Source organism: Besnoitia besnoiti, chromosome I, assembly GCF_002563875.1.
Source record: "Besnoitia besnoiti strain Bb-Ger1 chromosome I, whole genome shotgun sequence".
Taxonomy (NCBI): domain Eukaryota; phylum Apicomplexa; class Conoidasida; order Eucoccidiorida; family Sarcocystidae; genus Besnoitia; species Besnoitia besnoiti.
This window is the reverse complement of record NC_042356.1, coordinates 2,795,161-2,814,063: the sequence shown is the minus strand read 5'-3', so window position 1 is coordinate 2,814,063 and position 18,903 is coordinate 2,795,161. Positions and strand designations below refer to the sequence as shown.

Below are 18,903 nucleotides of genomic sequence, written 5' to 3'. Positions count from 1 at the left end.
CTCCTTCGTTCCTGAAACTACGTCTCGTGCTGCAACCCATCGAATCACCCACTATGCGACGTTCTCAACTCAAGCTGCCAAGCCACGGCGCATGCACCTCGCAACGGGCATCGCTGGTCTCATCTGCGGCTGAACTTTCACACGCTTCCTGCCGAGAAGCTCTTTCCTCCAAAAGCCGAGTGAAATCAGCCGGTAGAGTTCATCTTCCTCTGGCTTTCGGCGCCCGCGTTTCACTCTCCCTTCGGCTCACCGTCCACTCGCACACATATGTGCAGATGCGAGGGAGCTTCGCGGGCGCGCCGAGTCAATCGACTTCGCACGACTTTCCGGCGGGATCAGCGGCTAACCGCGGATAAGATCTCGTTTTTTGAGAGAGATGCGCCATTGCTGCTTCAGAGATACGTTCTACTGACCACCCTGTATGGCGGCGCGTCTCAGTCGCAGATTCCTCAGGCTGTGATACCGCCGCTGCTAAAGTCCGCGCCTGCGGGAGTCGCGCTGCCGAGCGCGCAAGCCTGCTCTGTGCAGCGTTGCTTTCCTCTTCTGCCCAGGGACTCCTCCAGCCGAAAGCCATGGAATGAGTTTGTGCGAACCTGGTTTCCGGATAGAAAGGCGTGTTAATCTCGATGCACTTCCCGTGGACATACACCATGCTCGATCCTCCCCCCTCCAGTCTCTCACTGGCTTGTGCGCCGTCCTCTCGGCTTTCCCGCCCTCGCCGTCCGCATTTTCTGCGGACGTCTGCGGCTGCTTCTCTCTTTTTCACTGAGAGGTGTCTCTTTCTCTGCTCGCCCTAATGCGTCCAAGCGCGGCGCGCGTCAAGCTCGAGCCGCTGGGCGACGAAGGCAACCGCGGCGCTCCCACCGCGCCTGCCGATCAAAACGCCGAGCACGGTGACCCGCCTTCCCAGCGGGGCCGTCCTGTCCCCTTCGCGTCTTCTTCTCCAGCTCCTACGCCTCCTTCCTCCTGTCTGTCGCCTGCCCTCTCTCCCCCCTTGTCCTTTCCTCTCTGCGATCGTCAGCCCGCCGCCTCGCTGTCGTCCGCGGGTGCAATCTTTGCTCCACCTGATCTCTGCGGTTTCGAGTCGTCGCTTTCTCAGGCTACTCGCGGCGGGGCCTTGTGCTCCGAGCGTGCTTCTCTCGCGTGTCCGCAACTTCCCTCCGCCCGCACCCGAGCTCCCGCCTTGCGCGCCTCGCTCTCTCGCTTCTTTCGACAGGCCTCACACCCGCCGCCGGGTCCTGCGTTCTTGTCTCTGCTGTGGGACGCTTCGGCGGAGAGGCTGCCTCGTCCTCTTCCTCCGCTCTGCGCACCGTCGCTGCTCCCTCCTCACCACGCCTTTGCCTCCTTCTATACCGCGCTGTCGGATCCCGGCGGCGCGGCTCAAGCCACGGGGGCGGCGGCGCTCGGCGGCGGGGGTTTTTTGTCTGCCGTGCACTCTCCTTCTGCGGACGGCGCGCACACGCGTTTCTCTTCTTCTTGCGTCTCTGTGCTTCCCGCGACGCCTTCTCCGCGCGTTTCGTCTCCGCCTTCAGGACCGGTCCGCGGCGTCAAGTACGAAGGAGAGGGCGACCTCTCGCAGCCAGCGAGCTGGGATGTGGAGGAAGGAAACGACGAGACGGAGGTGCAGCCGCGCGCGGGGCTGCTCGCCGAGGTGCGCGCCCCCACGGCACGCAGCTTCGCCACACGGCTGTACCGACAGCAGGACGTCTGGCGGCGCACGAGAGGCGTCTCGGGCAATTTGTTCATCGACAACTTTAGACAGAGGCGCCGCGGCGAAGTGCGGCTAAGCGAGCTTTCCTACTTTTTTGAGGTAAGAACCCGAAAACGATCTCGTGCGTCGAGAGGCCAGCAGGGGAGGGGGTGGAGGGGGCGGAGGAGGGGGGCGGGAGGGAAATTTTGAACGCGAGAGGAACGGAAAAGACAGGCACACGCCGAAACGCCGAAGCCCCCCCCCTCCCGGCACAGACAGGGTGACATCCGTCCTGGCGTCACGCGGTGTAGCCATGTGGAGCGAATGCTTTTCGATATCTCGAGTATTTGTAGACTCTGGTGGGTGGCGGAAGAGGCCGAGAGCGAGCGGGGAAGGAGAGACGCGGATCTTCTCTTGGAACGGAAGCCGTCTCGAGGAGGCAGACGCGGCGAGAAGGAGGGGATGGAAGAGAGACTTTTTTGTGTCTTCCGTCTGCGATGCAGACTTGCTACATGCGCGCCTTAGGCGTGAGCGCCTCGCGCGGTCTCTGGAGCAATCACACGGCGTCGGTGACGCGCCTCGCCGTCGATCACACAGGGTAGGCAGTCGGTGCGTTCTCAGTTGAGAGCCAGCCTCGTGTGCCTCTCAGTCGTCTTCAGGATATCGCTCTTTCCTCAGGTGTCGCGTTTTCTGGGGGTCTGCGCGTATGCGGGCGCTCCCTCGGCGCCTGCGCGCCTCTCCGCAGAATGGGACTCGCCCGCGACACCGCGCGGAGGCTGCGACATACTCACCGTCTCTGCGCTCGCTTGTTCAGCGGGCGTCTCGCTGCTTCGTGGTGGCCGGGGGCTCCGCCGTTAGTCGTGTGGATGTGTCTCTGCTCAACAGGAGGCGCTCGCCGCCCCTTCGCACTTCCCCCCCCCTCCAGACTGCGGCTGTGTCTGCACACTGCAGCCGGAGACTCGCCGTTCGAGGGCGGTCTGTCTCTCTCTCTCACTCTCAGGCGGCGGTCACAGAGGTGCGCGTGCGCTGTGCGCTTGTCCTCAGGCGGTTTCTGCTGAGCGGCAGCCTCGACTGCCGAGTATCGCTTTACGACCTCGACGCAGATCTTCTGCATGCGCTCAACGGCGGCCAGGGCGCCGTCACACACTACGTGCCCTTTGGCTACGTGACGCGAAGAAAGAAACCTCTGTAAGACTTTGAGATAGGGGAGCTGCAAAGCGCACGCCGGCGGAAAGCTGCGCGAGGCGCCCGCCAGACGCAGCGCGCACTCGGAGTCCGAAGGGTGCGCTGGCTCTGAGGGGGGGAGGGGAGGGGGGGGGCGAGGGGTGCGGGAGGCCGACGGGTTAGGGCTAGACGTAAACTCTATACCCTAAACTCGAGAGGGAAGTTTGACTGCGCGCGAGGGACGGCGGTAGGCGGCGGAGTGAGGAGGAAGCAAGTACTCGAGCGCAGAGGCGACGTGCTGATGCAGCTGAGAGAGAGGCGGCAGCGGAGCTTGAGAAGGCTTCGAGACCGCCTCGGTCTCGAGCCCAGCGACAAAGAGATGCAGGCGGACGCATTTCTATTTCTAACACCCAAAAGGCGTTTGTGCTCGGAGTGTGCTCGTTCGGCGCGTTCGCGCGACTGCTTGGGGACCTGAGATGGCGTGATCGCCGCCCCGTGTGTGGAGTGTGCGCGCTGCAGAGCCCCGAAGCGAATTCTGCATCCCGTGCACTGCCAAGCGCGACTGCCGCCGCTGCCTCGCTTTTTCCTCTCCCCGCCCTCCCCCGGGTCTGCGCCTTCGTCCTTCGAGGCGTCGCGGTCGCGCGGGGGAACCTGCCGGCGCGGTCACTCGCGCTCAGTCACCAGCGTCGCATGGCTGCCGGCAGACAATGGCCTCTTCGTCTCCGCTGGGCTTGACCCCTTCGTGAAGGTGAGCAGAAGCAGCGGAAGAGACACTTCTTCAAGAGGAGACTCTAAACCCTGAAAGAGATTTCGCCTGGAACTCCGAAAAAAGAGAGAGGGAGAGCAGGCTTGCAGACCGGGTCGCAGCTCCGGTCGTGCATGGCTGACAGAAGAAAGAGTCTCAGGCTATTCTGTCTCGACGCATATCTTTGTCATTCTGCTGTGCTGCGCGGGCGCGAATGCGTGAGCAGCTGCCAAATACGCGGCTCCGTCCCACATAGATGTATATATATATATATGTATCTTTCTATCTATCCTGAGCTATCCATCTACACTTCTCTGTATCTACACGTTCATATCTGTATATCATTCTCTATCTATCTATGCATTTGTCTATATCGACTGACCTCGGACATTCGGGGGCGGGGTGCGCGGCGCGAGAAAAGACCGCCGCAGCGTTGGTGAGCCTGTAGAAGCGGGGCTGCCACGTATTCACTTATTCGCGCCTCCACATCTGGATGCTGACCCGCGCGCTCTAGGCTCAGATCTGCGCACTAGCCGCTGCAGATTCACCCGACGCAGAGAAAGGACTCCACCCTCCCGACGCTGCCAGCTGCACTCCACGCCCACGCGCGGGGAAAGGGGGCTGGGGAGTGTATTCTGCATTTAACCGTCCGCCTTGCAACCATGTTCTTTTCTTCGTATGTGCCTCGCACGTGCCGCGAGTTGGCGCTTTCCGTGTGACTCCTGTTTCGCTCGCGGGCGCGGCGCCTGCGTGTGTTTGCGCATTCAAGCGTCTGCGTGGATGGTTGGAGGCATCCCTTTCTACCTAAACTCCTGGATGTACTTGTGTGTCACGTGTTGGATGGCGAGTGCGTCTGGTGTGCGGCGCAGGTGTGGGATACTGAGGCGTGGGAGCCCGTCTTCGACGTGCCGCTGGGGACGGAGGCGTACGCGACGGCGTTTTCTTCTTCGGTTTCGTCGTGTCTCTGCGCGCCTGGAGAGACCGCGGCGCGCGGCGGCGGCGCGTGGTTCGCCGAGCATCGCCGCCCCGCCGCAGACGGCGAGCTGCGCAGTCCGCTGCTGGCATGCGCAGGCGGCAATGGAGCCGTTCAGCTCTGCGACCTCCGCCTCGCAGCCTCCACGCTCACGATCTTGGGACATCAAGGTACAGTGGCGAGCACGAACGCCCTTCCGCCGCGAGAGGGACTTCCTCTACTCACCCGCGAGGCGAGCCACGAACCGCCAGCGATGCACACATGTGCACACATGCATACGGGTACATGTCCGTATATATATGTATGTATATGCACATGTCTCTGTGGGTAGGACTGCATGCAGAGAGAGTCTCGCTGCCGCAGCAGAGGGGTTCAGGAGACGCTTGCTGACGTCCTGCAGACACGCCAAGCATTCAGGCATGTCCGTGGATGGATGTGGGCATCCCTATCTACCTACACGCGTGGATAAGCGTGCGTCATCGATACTTATGGCGAGTGAATCCGCTGTTCTTCGTTTCCGCGTAGTCTTTTCGGGCGAGGCGCTGCGGCGTTGCGCTTTCGCGGCTCCTCTGTGGTGCCGCTGACCGTGGCCAATTTTCGGGGAATTTCGCAATTTTCTTTCTCTGTTTTCTGCAGGCCCCGTCCTGAGCGTGTGTTGGCATCCGCAACGACCCTTCGAGCTCTTTTCGGGAGGAAAAGACGGGTAAGCTCCTGCTCGAGTTGCACACGCGCGGTTCCGTTATTCCTTTTGGATTGAATCCAATCAGTAAACTCTTACGCGCGCGTTGAAGGAAAACGGCCTTTTATGTCTATCTTGTTGAGTGCATGAAATGATATCCAGTCGAAACACTCGCGCGGACCAAATCATCTGTTTTCAAAGAAAAGGGATGTTTAGCCGGGAAGTTAACGTGTAAAATATATAACCGATAGTCTCAACTGAGATGCACAGATGGACATAATTAATGCTTGTACGGTTTGGACGTACTTGACTCCTCAGTTTAAGCAGAACTGTAGTTTATCGGGACTAAAGACAGCAAACTCAATGAAGAGGTTTGTCAAGCCACTGGTTCACCATCCCGCTACTGCCGAGCTCGCTCTCGTCTAAGGCGGCCGCGGTTTTCCATTGCATGCAGAGTTTTCTTTTCTTCGTTTCCGCTGCGTTCTGCAGCGCGATGAAAACGTGGGACATCCGGAGGGCGGACGCCTCTCTCTTCTCCTTCAACCATCTGCTACCTGACGTCGTCTTCCTGGAGGCGCACGGCTCGAATCTGCCGTCTTCGAGTGCACGCCGCGACCTACGGCGCACAGGAGACGCCGACGCTTTCGACTGTGAGACTGTCTGCCGCTCGGCATCCAATAATGGAGACATTATCATTCCTAGAGTAACGAGGGAAATGACTCCGGTTATGAGATGCAGACCGTCCCGCCCCTTGCCGGCTGCAGCTCACCCCCACCCGCTGCTTAAGACAGCTAAAAGAGGTGGATTTCAGTACCGCGGTAATCCTGTTTGCTTGCAAGCTGGAGTCATCTGAACTGTGGATCTAGTGGAAGCATGGTACCGTCCGGCTCGGCACGCTGACTGAGTTGCCGTTTGGTCTCCTCTTCACCTGCCGCGCATGCACACGCAGGGTGATTGCATCAGGCGTTCGAGTTGCAGCGACGCATGCGTGCATACATATGCATATTTACGTATATGCTTAAGCAAACCGCCCTCTCTACGCCCCGCGTGTTCTGCATGCGTGTAGAGGAAGACGTGCACGTGCGCCGCTCTGTGTCGCTCAGGCTTGCCCTCTGGAGGGGCTCCAGGTAGCCCGCGGAGGCTGTCGGCGAGAGAGGCGCCGCGGTACCGCCCTCGCGCGGAGTCTCAGGCCCCGGGTGCGCTCTCGTCCTCTTCCGCGTCCTCCCTTGCGTGTCCTGCTTCGCGCTCGCGCCTTCCACTCTCCTCCGCCGCCGGCGCCGCTTCCTCTTCTGCATTCGGATGCACTTTGCCGTCGCTCAATGAGCTCTGCGAAGCTCCTCTCTCGACTCGCCACGAGTCGGCGTCGGCCTCTTCTTCGCGTCTCACGTCCTACGCCTCATCCTCTTCAGATGCTGGCGCTCCCTCCGCGCCTTGCGACCGGCCTCGGGTGTCTACAGCGAGCTCCGCGTCGCCTCCCTTCTCTTCTTCGCGAGCCGAGGCGGTTGCGGCGGCGGATGACGAAGAACGCGCAGAGGCGTGGGAGCTTCTTCTGTCCAGAAGGCGATCCTGCAGGTCCTCCGCGCGCTCGTTTGCGTCTGCCGGCAGCCCCCTGGCCTGGTCGGCTTCCTCTGCGTCGCGCTCACCCCCCAGTGGTCTCCGCGGGGCTCTGCGTCGACGAGAGGGGCGCTCGCCATCTGCAGAGCGGAGATCCAAAGAGTCTGCGCCGTTCACCCTCTACGCGCCGCGCCGCGACCCCGGTCAGAGCGGCCTACAGGCGGCAGGCGGCGGGCGGCCCCAGCGTGCGGGGGAGGGGGAGCTCGGCTCGTCGCGCCTGCGTGCGAAGCGAAGAAAAGATGGAAGCACGGTGCTTCCCTACATGCCTGCGCTTGAGCGGATCTACCGCCCGCTGGTGACCGGCTCGACCAGGCGAGAGGAAGAGGCTCCAGAAGAGGAGACGCGGGAAAGGAAGCGAAGGGGAGGCCCGGAGAGGGAGCTGAAGAAGACAGCCGAAGAAGAACCCACTTGCGGACGCCCACGACGACCCCCTCTCTCACTCTCTTCCGCTTCTTCTCTGAGTCCAGGCTCATCACCTCACTCTCCGTCCTCGGCGTCGTCCGCTGCTCCCGCAGCCTCTCCGTCTGCCACGTCGTCGCACCGACTCGCCACCGAACTGGGGCAGCGCACATCTCGACGCGCGACGTCTCCTCAAGAGGTCTCAGGCAAGAAACGCACACCCGGCGTCGCTCGTGCGCCTACGCTGCCAGAGTCGTCTTCGTCTCCGTCTTCTTCCTCGTCTCCTTCCCCTTCTCCGTCCTCTTCTTCCTCATCTTCTTCGTCTGCTTCTCCGTCTTCGTCGTCTGACGGGAGCTCGCCAGAGAGCGACGCGGACACGGAGACTGCGCCGGAGGGCGTCGCAGGCGCGCCGAAAGCCGAGCGAGCAAGCGGGAGAGCGAAGCCAGCTGCGTCTGTGCGCCTGCGGAGGGGTGCTGCCGCGTCGGCGTCTCCTCCGCGGCTCCAGGCCGCCTCCCGCGCCTCGCCTGCGCCGGTCGCGCGCCAGGGGACAGCCACCTGGGTCGCTGAGGCGAGTCTGAAGGCTCCTGAGGCGCGACGGTCTTTTTCGCCCGCGTCGTCTTTGTCTCCTCCGCGCGTCGCGCGTTCGCCGCCGCCGTCATCCGCGTCTTCGGGCCTGCCTTCCTCAGCTGCTTCCTCGGCGTCCTCTGCGCGGAGGCCGCCGACGCGCGGAGGGGACCGGCAATCCGCGACCCAGCGTGGCGCAAGAGCGACAGCGGCAGCGCCTGCGCGGGGGCAAAGCCGCCCAAAGTCGAGGAGCCCTGCCCGGGGGCGCAGCCGTGAAGCTGTCGCGAGCCACGCGGAAGACGAGCAAGGAGACGTCTCCGCGTCGTCGCTCATTGCAGCCTACGGAAGCCTCCTGAGGCGGCACATTCGACAGTCGAGGGGAGGAGAAGGAAGCGCAGGGCCGCGTTCGCTCCCTAGTGGGCAGCGACCTGCCGCCTCGTCTACGCCCGCGCCGCGCGAACCCTCGTCTTCACGCACTCCGCAGAGCGCGGCGCGCGCGTCCCGTGCGAGCTGCTCGCAGCCGTGGCTCCCGCTGTCCTCCGCGTCTGGGCCTTCGGCCGCTTCCGCGGCTTCCGGTGCGTCGTCTCGACCCTCGTCGCCTTCTGCTCGCCGCGGAGGGCGCGCGGCGCCGAGCTTTTTTCCCCGCTCGGCCTCTGCGCGCGGGTCGTCTGCATCTGCGTCGTCGTCCTCAGGCGTCGCCGGGGGGCACGCGGAGGACGTCTCCTACTTGGGACGGCGCGATGAGGTGACAGACTGGGTGGGCGCTGCGTCGTTCCTCTCTTCTACGCGCAAGCTGGGACGCTACGCGCTGCAGTTCTCCGCGGCTTCGGCTGCCGGGTCGGCCTCTCCTGGTGCCGCGGCCGTGGCGCACGACGGCGGGGTGCCTGAGATCGTCTGCGACGGCTCCTTCGTGCTGTCGGCGGGCGCGGACGGCTCAATGCGCCTCTGGAACGCGCACACGGGGCTGCATTGCTTCGTGCACTACGACGTGCTGCGGCCGCTCCAGGCGCGCCCGCGGCAGGAGACGCGGCGCGCGGGGCGCGGCGGGGGCGGAGGCGTGCTGAGGCGAGAGAGGGACACCGGGCGACGGCGGCGCCTGTCGCTGCGGGAGCGGGTCAACGGGCGCGAGATCTTTCCCTCGGGTCTGCGGCACGACGCGGAGCGCCGCGCCGTTTCTGGGCTTGTCGACGGCGACGGGCTCGCCGAGCGCGGCAGCGAAGAACGTGACTCGCGGATGCGGCGGGGGGGCGGACGCCCTCGAGAGGCGTCCGCTTCCTCGCCGCCGCCGGCCGGCGGGAAGTGTCTCTTCACGCAGTTCACGCTGAGCCCTTCGGGGCGCTTCGTGCTGCGCGGCCGCGGCGAAGAGGTCGCCATCTTCGAGGTGGAGACTGGCAACCGGCAGGCGGGCGTCGAGGCGGCGGCCGAGGGACAAGAAGGCGACCAGATACGCTGCGTCGTCTGGAACGAAAAGCGACGGGAGGCCTACGCGGGGCGAGGCGATGGAGCAATCAGCGTGTGGGACGCTGGAGGTAAGCCAGGAAAACACCTGAGGTGATGCAGTCCACGGCTACTCGCTTTTGTCGCCTTCTGCAACTGGTTTGGGTTCAGGATCTCTTGCGTCGCCGCGGCCACTCCTGAACCCTAGACTCTCCCTGGGCTTGTCGTGAGTCAGAGAAAATCCCGCGAGCGACCTCTGCAGTGGCACCCTGCGGGTCTGAAGTGCCGCCCGCGATGCGTTCGCGAGATGAATGCGCGCGCCGCACAGTCTGCTTTGTTCTCTCCCTCCAGGCTTTGAGTTTTTGCGGGCGACTCCCTCAGACGACGACGAGGAAGAAGAAGAAGAGCAAGAGTGGGAAGAGCGCGGCCTCACGCCGCGGACACTGCCGGTCGTTCACGTTCAGCCTGCCACGCTATAGCGCATTCCAGGCTCCGCGCTCTCCGCAGCCGAGGCGACTCTCGAATCGCGGCCCCTGAGACGAAGGCCTGACCTAAAATGGCCTCACAGCATGCAGACCGCATATGCGGCGCGGTGTGTGCTTTCCTTCAGCGGATCTTGCATGCGTCACAAGGTTTTGTGGAGTTGCATACTTCGTCCCTGCGGGGCAAGCCTTTCCTCTTCCTGGTGTAGACTCGGCCGAGAATCGGCTGTCGATTCGCATGCATCTCTCCCCCCTTTGCAAGGATTATCATCTGCGCCTAGTTCTGTGGGCAGTTAGGTTAGACGACCGGGTATTAGACCGAATCTGCGATAGATGAATACGTCTTGGATGGCCTCATACCGTGAAGCATTCCGCTCACACAGTCCTACGATCCCCTGATCAAGCTGCAAGCTGGACTGCGTCGCCGCAGAGTTCAGCGCGAGGATTCTCACGCGTTTCCTCCTCAGCAGTGCCCTTTGAGTCTCTTTGAGATCTTTTTCTGTGTAGGCGAGGTACGACTCGCATGCTGGCTGCTGCTACATGAGAATCATGGGAATCGCTCCCTTCTCTCTTCACTAGCAACCTCTCGTCACCTGGGAATCCGCCCCCGTGAGCCTTCCTGCGCAGCAAGCGGGTTCAGAATGTTTTTGGCGACACGCAGATACCTCCATTCTGGGCAGTTACGTTGTTAGTGCCTGGTGCTCGACCTGCGGCCCCGAAGCTCAGTGAGCAACGGAAAGGGTTTGCCTCTAGCTAGTCCAGTCGTCTGCGAGACTCCTGGACCCCCGCGGGAGGGTCAGGTCGCGGCTAGATCAGCCACGAAGGGTGTCTGGATATTTTCTGCGAAATGACGGTTGAGCGCCGTTGCTCGTGCACGCGACGGCCGGCGGATGGGCTCGCGATGCCGCGAAGCGACAGTGGGGGGCCTGTTTTTTCGCTCGAGAGCAGCAGCGCGACCTGCGCATGATTGAACGACAGAGCATGAACTTCACGACATCGAGACAACTTGCTGATGAGTCCACGAACTCAGAAAAACACCGCCTCATCCCTCATCGCTTTGAAGCACCCCGGCAGGAGCCACTGTCTCTGAGAGTTAGCCGGGGCGGAAAGACACCCCGCTCGCGCGACTCTCGAGACGTCGCCATTCGACCGCCCACCGCGCGGCTGTCGAGTTGCCTGTCGACAGGCACGGCTGCGGCTGTCCTCACGCCATGGCTACAGTGGAGGCACACACGCCAGATACGAAATAAAACCCACGCGCGCGCAAGGTCGCTGCGCAGCTGTCCCTTCAGTCTGTCCGCTCCGCGCATCCCAACCCGCCCAGCATCAATCAGAAGAAGAGTCCTCACCTGCATAAGATGCAACAACGCGAATCAGCGGTCACGGCGTCAGACGCCGCACGCACCAAACTCCCAAGGCGCATCGCCGCCATTCGAATGGACTGGCTGGAGGCCAGCTCCTTCAGGCTGGCTGGGCGCAGTCGCTCCCCGCGCGGCGTACCTCTCAGATGCAACTCAGATTTTCCCCCCCCGTTCCCTCCTCGCTGTCCCCCCCCCCCCCCGCACAAGCACGTTCTCAAGAGCGGCCACTAGATAAGCCTGCCGCCACGGAAGCGCGAGGGGGCGCCGTGACGGCCATAGCACGACGACCTAGAAAGCGAGGAATGTAGACAGGCGAAAGCTTTATCTAGTGGTCGGACTGAGTGGAACGCGCGCTCCTGTCTAAGTTAAAAAACACTGAAGAACGTGGAAACATTAAACAAGCCCAATGCACACTCCAGTCGCGAGTACGCGGGCTGAAGCGACTCCTCCATACCCCGAGGCATCGGTGGACTCTGCCGCACCCGTCAGCAGAACGAAAGCGGTCCCCCTGATCCGGATACACATGCTCGCCGCGAAGGAGAGCTGACTGGAGCGCCAGTCGCTCTACGGGCTAGCCACCGCTGTGGAATTCACTCTCTTTGCAATTCCAACCTGCCTTTCGGCGGGCGAACGCGCCGCGCAGGCCCAGCACGCGGAAGAAAACTGCGAAAGGAATGCGGCGCGAGGTTCACACTCTGGCGCCGCGACCTGAAGTCCGCGGGCAAGAATTTCGGCCTTAGTCGCTGCTATGCCTGGGCGACTCCTGAGTTTCTGCAGGATCCTCGCACCATCCTTCCGCAACACTGTTTGACGGAGCTTGTTCGCGCTCCATTGTTTAAAGGCGGGCTTCGGGGAGTGCACGCACGAGGGAGGGCGCGGTCGCGGCCCCTGTATCAGTTGGGCAGCCTGCCTTCGTCTTGCATCTCACCCTCGGGGGGGTGCTTCGCCTCGGAGTCAAGTTCTCCGCTGGGCGTCGACAGGGAATCGGAATCCTCGTTTTCAGCGTCCGCAGCTGAGTCGCCCGTCTCCTTCACGCGTTCACCATCGCTGGCTGAGGCTACCACTAGACCCTGCAAGCCTGCGTGGCGCCCGTAGACTTTCAGATTCAGCCGCCCGCGAACTGCGACAAAGTCGACGCCCTCGAAGAATTTGTCTCTCCTGACTTCCCGCATCGTGATTCGCAGTTCAGGGTTCTTCGCCGTCATCCGCTCGACCAGGAGATCGAGGCGCATTCGCTCCACGCCCGCGAGATCTGTGAGCTCAGCGAGCAGTTTGAAAATCTTGCCCAGCGAATAGACATCTACTGCCTTGGTTTGGAGCACTGCGAAGTTGAAGCGGCGCAAAAGCCTAGGATATCCGTCGTGCAGACCCGGCGGCAACTCCGAGATCGGCCTGTAGACGCCGTCCACGCACGCGTTCTCGAAGTCCCCTAGTTGAATGTGGCCATCGCGGCTCACGTAGAAGACGTCCAGCGACAGGGCGCGATGAATCAAGCCGAGACGGTGCAGCGCCTCGACGGCCCAGACCATTTCCGCCATCGCCATGGGGGCGTGTAGCTTCTCGGGGCTCGCGCTCGCGACCTGCCGCAGGCTGCCGCGGCTGAGCGGAAAAAACTGGAACGTGGTGCCCGTTTCTGCGCCTCTCCGAGCCGCCAGCAGCGGGACAAAAAAGGGGTAGTTCGCGGGCAGAAGCCGCTTCCGCAGGAAAATCTCCGTCGTCGCTATCCAGGGCTTCAGCTTGCTCAGGCGGTACACCTTGACCGTGAAGCCGCGAGCGAGCTCAGACGGGGGCAGCCCCAGCGCCTCTGCAAGTTTCGCGCTCCCCCGCTGAACATTCCTCATCACCGGCTCCGACGAGCTCTTGACCGACGGCAAGAGGGCCTCCACTTCCTGATGATCCTGCTCCACGAGCTCCGGAAGTCCGACGTAGAAGCACCACCACCTCCAGAGAGACATCCCTGGACAGAGCGACACGGGATGCACCCGGACAGAAGGCAGGGAACTCAGACATCTCTCCGAGCCCGCGTACCTAGCCTCTGTGTGAACAAAAGGGCGCCGGCGACCGCCTCTGCCGACGCACTCGGATTGACAAACACTCCAGCCTGAAACTCATATTTCATTGAAGCCGATCTAGCTGGTCTCTGTGCGAACGAGGGGCGTCGGCGACCGCCTCGGCAGCTACCCCGGCCGGTGCAGTCGGGTTGACAAATGCACCGGCCTAAAAACGCCGAAGCAGAGACGCGTCTGCGACTCACAGTAGAAAGACTGATTCCGTTTAGCCTGGTTTTTCGCTTCTTCCTCCGACGCCTCTTTGCCGCCGTTCGCCAAACCCGCGGGATGGAGACCTTCCACACTAGTGCAACAAACAAGCGTAAAATACAGGCGCACGTAGACAATTCGTGAGCACTCAAATAGCTGGCTGCCTCGAAGCGCACAGCCAGAGAAAAAGTCAGCGAGATGCATCCAACGGCAAACGCAAGCGAGCCACAGGACTTCGCCTCGTTCCATCGTTCCTGGGGCCTTTGACTTCACCCACGCACTCAATCGAAAATGTCTTCTGCAGACCGGACTCCCAAATGCAGCAGCGTTACACCATCACGAAGAGATGAAACAACTGCAGCACGACACCTCCGCACCACCGCAAAAAGCTGAGCCTAGTGCTCGGGGGCGACGTGGCCATACGCAACCCCGGTCAACCTCCCTCCCTGCCTCTCCCCCCCCCCCCCCCCCCCGGCCTGTCGACCACTTGGTGAGAGAGAATTACGGCGCATGCAGCGTTACTACTTGCGAGAAATCCAAGCTTACTCGGTTAGCATTTCTCCTGAGGCACACGCAGCAAGACCATACGCAAGGGAAACGACTCTGTCGAACGCGCGTCCTCCTCCACGATAAACAGCCTCACTTCCCCCTCCTCCCCCACCCCGCCCGCCATCCCCCCCCTCCTAGGGGACGAACGGAAGAACGCGCAGCGACACGTACGCGGGACCGAGGTAGTTGGAGTTACGCCACAGCGCCACGGCGGCAGCGCTGCTGGTTTTATGTGATTGTGCTGGCCGAAACGTAGACGCTGAAGCTTTGTCCCTGTCCTTCCCCCCCACCCCCGCCCAAGATCGGTTACTCGCACTTACGGACGAACGCCCAGCCAACTTGAGGAGCTCCTCTAGACGCAATATAGGATCCGAACGCGACGAGAAAGGGAGAAGCGACTGTCCGCGCAAACCTGGAGTCAGCGGCATCGCGCAGACACGATCTGCCTCTCTGAGGGTAGCGTGGCGCGGTGGCGGGTGGGGCGAGTAACTGCGAGTGCCGCGTAACGCTGGGCCGGCGGAGTGTAGCGACAGACTCCCGCATGCAATCTCTCGCAAACCAGAGCACCGCGAACGACGACGCAAGGAGCTAGGCAGGGCGGCTACCCGGCGCGCTTGATAGGCAACAGCAGCGCCTACGCGTGCTGCATCATCTCTCGGTTGGACGGGCACCAGTGTTTAGGCCGCTTCTACGCAGACAGGGTCAAGCCCCGATTTCCCTTATCGCTGGCGAGAACGAGAACTGGAATGCTCCGTTCCAGTCGCGAGACAGCCGGACTGTACACTCTAGGCCTGAACCCTGGGCGTTCAGATGTGCTGCGCGGCGGGTCGCCTTACGATTTTACGACGCTGCGCGACTGGGGAACCACGGTCGTGGAGATGGAGTGCGCCGAAGATTCAGGATCTTCTTCCATCCCGAAGTCGTCGTGGACTATGGACGGCGAGGCGCCAAGGCCCGCCTCGAGCAACGGTTCATTGTCGACATCCGGCAGGGGGTAGGCCGGCGAATAGCTGTCGGCGTCGGCGGCTAAGGCCTCGCGCTCCTCCGCCCTCTCGTCGTCCAGGGAGAGAGGCGTGTGCGGCGCTGCTTCCGCCTTTTCCGTGCTCCGCCTTGCTTTGCGAAACGAAGACGCGATGGGCTGCGCGGCTTCTAGAGGTGTTTCGTCGTGGGTCGGCGAGTCAGTCGCTGTGGGCGCTCCCCCCCGTTCGCCGAGGAGACCTTCGGGCCCCAGAGGCGCAGCGCGTCCAACTGACGTGGAGCATGCAGCCAAGGCGGCGCCCAGGCACACGAGAGCCTGCAGACGCATGCTGGCGGAAGGAGTCCCTCAAAAAAGCGCAGGAATGCGTTGAGACGGCCACCCCGGTACCGACTCTGGGTTCAGGCAGCTGTAGCCTCGCGGCGGCTGTTCGCCAGACAGGGTGGAGATGCGACCCAGCTCAAGATTCCAGGCACGCCCAGCGGCCATAATTTGGAGAGCAAACGACAGTTCACGGCGCAAGCGAGCAGAAGACGAGGCACAAGACGGCGCGCGAGAGGGTGCACGCCGTCGAAATCGAGATTCCCCGCCGGGGATACGCGGTCACGCCTCTTGCCATGGGTTCCTGCGTCACATTCTCTGTTACGGGGTCATGGTAAGGTATGCGAACGCTAAGATAACGGAACGCCGATACGGTAAAATCCTACACATGCGTGCCGGCGTCTAAGACACCGATACCGCCGCCACCCCGAATCGACACGGCGAAAGGAGAATGACGACAGGGTGCCAGCCGCCAGAGCGAGAAAAACAGTCTGCGTGTTGCGATGCCGTGTCTCCATACGCCAAGGACACAAGCTTTTCACGGACAGTTCGAGCAGTACGGCGCCATGATTCTCTCGGTTGCATCTTTTCTCCTTCCCCGGACGCGGTCATGCACATCTACGCGTCCCGTTGAGTCGCCTCTCCCGCGCGGAGACCGGCGCCCGCCCGAATCCTGTGATCGAGGGCATGCGGTTCAATGTCGCCCGGTGCGACTTCACTGGGCGGACGGCAAACTACGGTAAAGCATCCAGCGAATGCGTTCATTTTCTGTCTCTCTGACTATAACTTCAAAGATATTTCACAGGGGCAGGGCCCCTGTCGTCGACGCTCTTCGTCTCAGTGGTCTGCGCCCGCGAACCTCAATCAGAGGCTTCGTCCCGTCCTGGCTGCCACCGGAGTGACCGGCTGGCTGCTCACTTTAAAGCAGGCGCGAAAGTAACTCGCGAGGGAAACCTTAGCGCAACTGGAAGGATGCTCTGCCAGAGATAAATCGATCAAGCGTACGGTTGCCACCCTCGTTATTCCGCGTTCACAGCTCAAGCCGCCGCTGTCCTGGTCTTCGCTTACGTGCTGGTAGTCAAATAATGTATAGCGGAACACACTACAGAGTCGAATACGTACGAACCAAATCTCACTTCTTCAGAGGGGTGCAAGATGCGTACGCCATCCCAGATTCAATAGAGATGTACTACCGACTTGGTTCAACTTCTACGTGGCTGGCATCTCCCCTTTTACAAGCTGCGCGGGACTGGCGACACACGCAAGATTCCCACCAGCAAGTGACCTTACTAGCAGCAGAGGAAAACTGATGCGGAACGAGTACCTGGCCAACGCATGTACATCCGCACAGCCAACTTGCTCTAGAGGGTCAGGCGGTCGTCCGTTTTTTTGCCGCTGATCTACCCCAGTTGGTCGGGGGTCACCGCCTGAGCATGAGTCACTGAGTGAAGGACAATTGAGCAGTTCTGGCAACATGCATGTAAACGGGGTAGAGAAGTTTCCCTGTCAACGCGGTGTAAATGGTCCATTCTGGGGATTGTTGTGTCCATGTATAGCTACTTCAGAGCCGCGAGTCTCGGCGTGAGCTCCAGATCTAGAGGGAAACGACAGCACTAGCACGACCACATCCTGCCGAGATGACCAACGTCTGCTACAAAGAGGGCTGCGGTTGTTTGCTCTCATGCCCGAACGTCGTCGCCAGACTCTGGATATTTTTTGACGCGCATCTGGGTTCCAAAGGCAACGGGGCGAGATTTCGGCTTCGCACGAGCCAATCGCGTCTTACTTCTTTGCTGAACTTTTCTCCGTGGACGGGATACTAAGCGGTGCAGGCATCTGTGTGGCGCCAGTCTCTCACCCTGGTGGCGGTCACCGGACAAACCATCAGCAAGTCAGGAAAACAGCCGTGACTTCTCTTCCTGAAGAGGAAAGCGCAACGCATCATGTAGTAACCGCGGTGGTTTCATACGGGAGAGCTGCGTGGGAGGCTGCTGGAGGAACGCGGGCAGGGAGGACGACTGAATACGAGGATATTCCGGTTAGTGAGGAAATGCACAGGCTTTCTCGAGTGTGAACGCGGCCCCCCCGCCTGTGTCGTAACAAGACGAGACCGTTTAAGCAGAGGCGACTATATTCGACCTCCCTATTGCAGTGTAGTGGGATCGTGACGGCTGAGATTCTAGACAATGTACCGACGATGGGACTGCCCAAAATTTCTACTACCTAAAACCTAAACTATTCTCCAAATAGATGGCACCATGCCCACGGACGGAGGGAGCTGGAGTCGTGAACTGCCGGAACACTCAGTGTGTGTCGTTTCACGGCATTTGGCGGTTTCTATACCAGCCACCCAGTAGGCACGAAAACGGAGCTGGTTGCCACGCCCATCCGAATATGAAGTCATCCCGCGGATGTGAACTGCTCGACAGCATTCATGAATGTGCACACATCATGGCTTGCCGATACGCTAACTTCGCAGGTTACAGCTCACTGGGAGAATTGTGCACAGCGCGCCTGCTGAGGAAATTCCGAGTCCTTCCCACCGAATGAACCATCTGCGACGGCAGCGGGAGGAAAACAGTGCGGCGTTCCTAGCTTCCGTAGCTTTGCAGTCTTGCTCCTGTTCGCCCCGAGTATAGCTCTGTTGGCGACTGTTCGTGCGTTGTCGGGAGGCTAATGACTGCGAAGCTACTTGCTGTTTCAGCCCTCAGACGCTTCTCGGGGGGATGGCCGAATACCTTGTGTCTTGACGAGTGCGTACAGCTCGTTCGAGAGAAGGGACTTCTCACTTGCAGAAGAGAGGTCCTCTTGTGGCGTACTGTTCACTCTACGCGAATTTCTGGTCCTCGGGAAACGGACAAGGCAAAGCCACCGAACGGGACTGTTCGGGGAGGTCCCGCCGGCTGCAGAACGTCACCCGGCGCGCGCCAGGCGAGAAGACATGCACAGGCTGCGTAACGGCCAAGACAACGTTCCCGGGCGTCCCGTTTTTTACCGGCTTTCCTGCCTCTGCCTCTTTGAACTTCTATTCTTGGTGGCTGCGCTGCTTTTCGCATATGTTCGCCCATCCTACGCGACAGGTTTTTAGTTTTCTTCTTCCGTTCAACTACTTCAGCTGCCGGGGCTGCTGTTTCGGATGTGCATGCTGCGCCGCCCGCAGCTCGATTTGAGTTTTTAGTTTCCCCGGGTACTACCCGCCTACGTTTCGCAACAGCTTTTTTGTCGCTGGAGTACCGCAACACAGACAGATTTTCTTTTCGCCTCGTCGCCAAGCCACTCCCTGACAACCTGGGGTCTGTCTCTGGCGGGTGTGTGTCATTGCAAAGTGTCACCTTGCCAGCTGCGACTGCCAGTCCCTTTGCATCCCAACGAGGCTCTTTTACCAAGTGCAGCAGCGATCCACTGTGAGTCCTACCGGTCTCCGTCACCTCTGCCCGGTCAGTGCGCCATTTTCTCTGGCACCTTCTGCGACTGCGGGCCAAGGGAATTCCCCACCTTGAGGTGTCACTTTTGGACGTCAAGCGGCACTTTCGCAAGAGACACGTTCTAATCGTACTTTTCGCGAACCCCACCAGCTGGACCTGACACCAGAAAGGCATTCGAACGACTGTCCCGCGTGTGCCGCGGTTCAGACTATCATCCCTGCGAATCAGGTAGCCAACGAATCACTCAGTCTACGCTGCAGTTGATA

General features: G+C 61.3%; 2 protein-coding genes across 2 annotated transcripts; one reads left to right on the top strand and one right to left on the bottom strand.

Annotated features, from left to right (window-relative positions):
• Positions 1–796: 796 nt before the first annotated feature.
• Positions 797–9,744, top strand: BESB_004170 (WD domain, G-beta repeat-containing protein; the record flags this gene model as incomplete). Its single annotated transcript, XM_029359172.1, has 9 exons — positions 797–1,810; positions 2,194–2,288; positions 2,735–2,878; positions 3,374–3,602; positions 4,469–4,742; positions 5,209–5,275; positions 5,741–5,901; positions 6,355–9,357; positions 9,617–9,744. The coding sequence occupies 9 exons, from the start codon at positions 797–799 to the stop codon at positions 9,742–9,744; spliced, it is 5,115 nt and encodes a 1,704-aa protein (XP_029222085.1).
• Positions 9,745–12,001: 2,257 nt separating this feature from the next.
• On the bottom strand, positions 12,002–15,221 carry BESB_004160 (rhoptry kinase family protein (incomplete catalytic triad); the record flags this gene model as incomplete). The annotated part of the gene is made up of 5 exons (XM_029359171.1): positions 12,002–13,065; positions 13,363–13,460; positions 13,913–13,928; positions 14,236–14,327; positions 14,752–15,221. The coding sequence occupies 5 exons, from the start codon at positions 15,219–15,221 to the stop codon at positions 12,002–12,004; spliced, it is 1,740 nt and encodes a 579-aa protein (XP_029222084.1).
• Between the last annotated feature and the right edge of the window lie 3,682 nt (positions 15,222–18,903).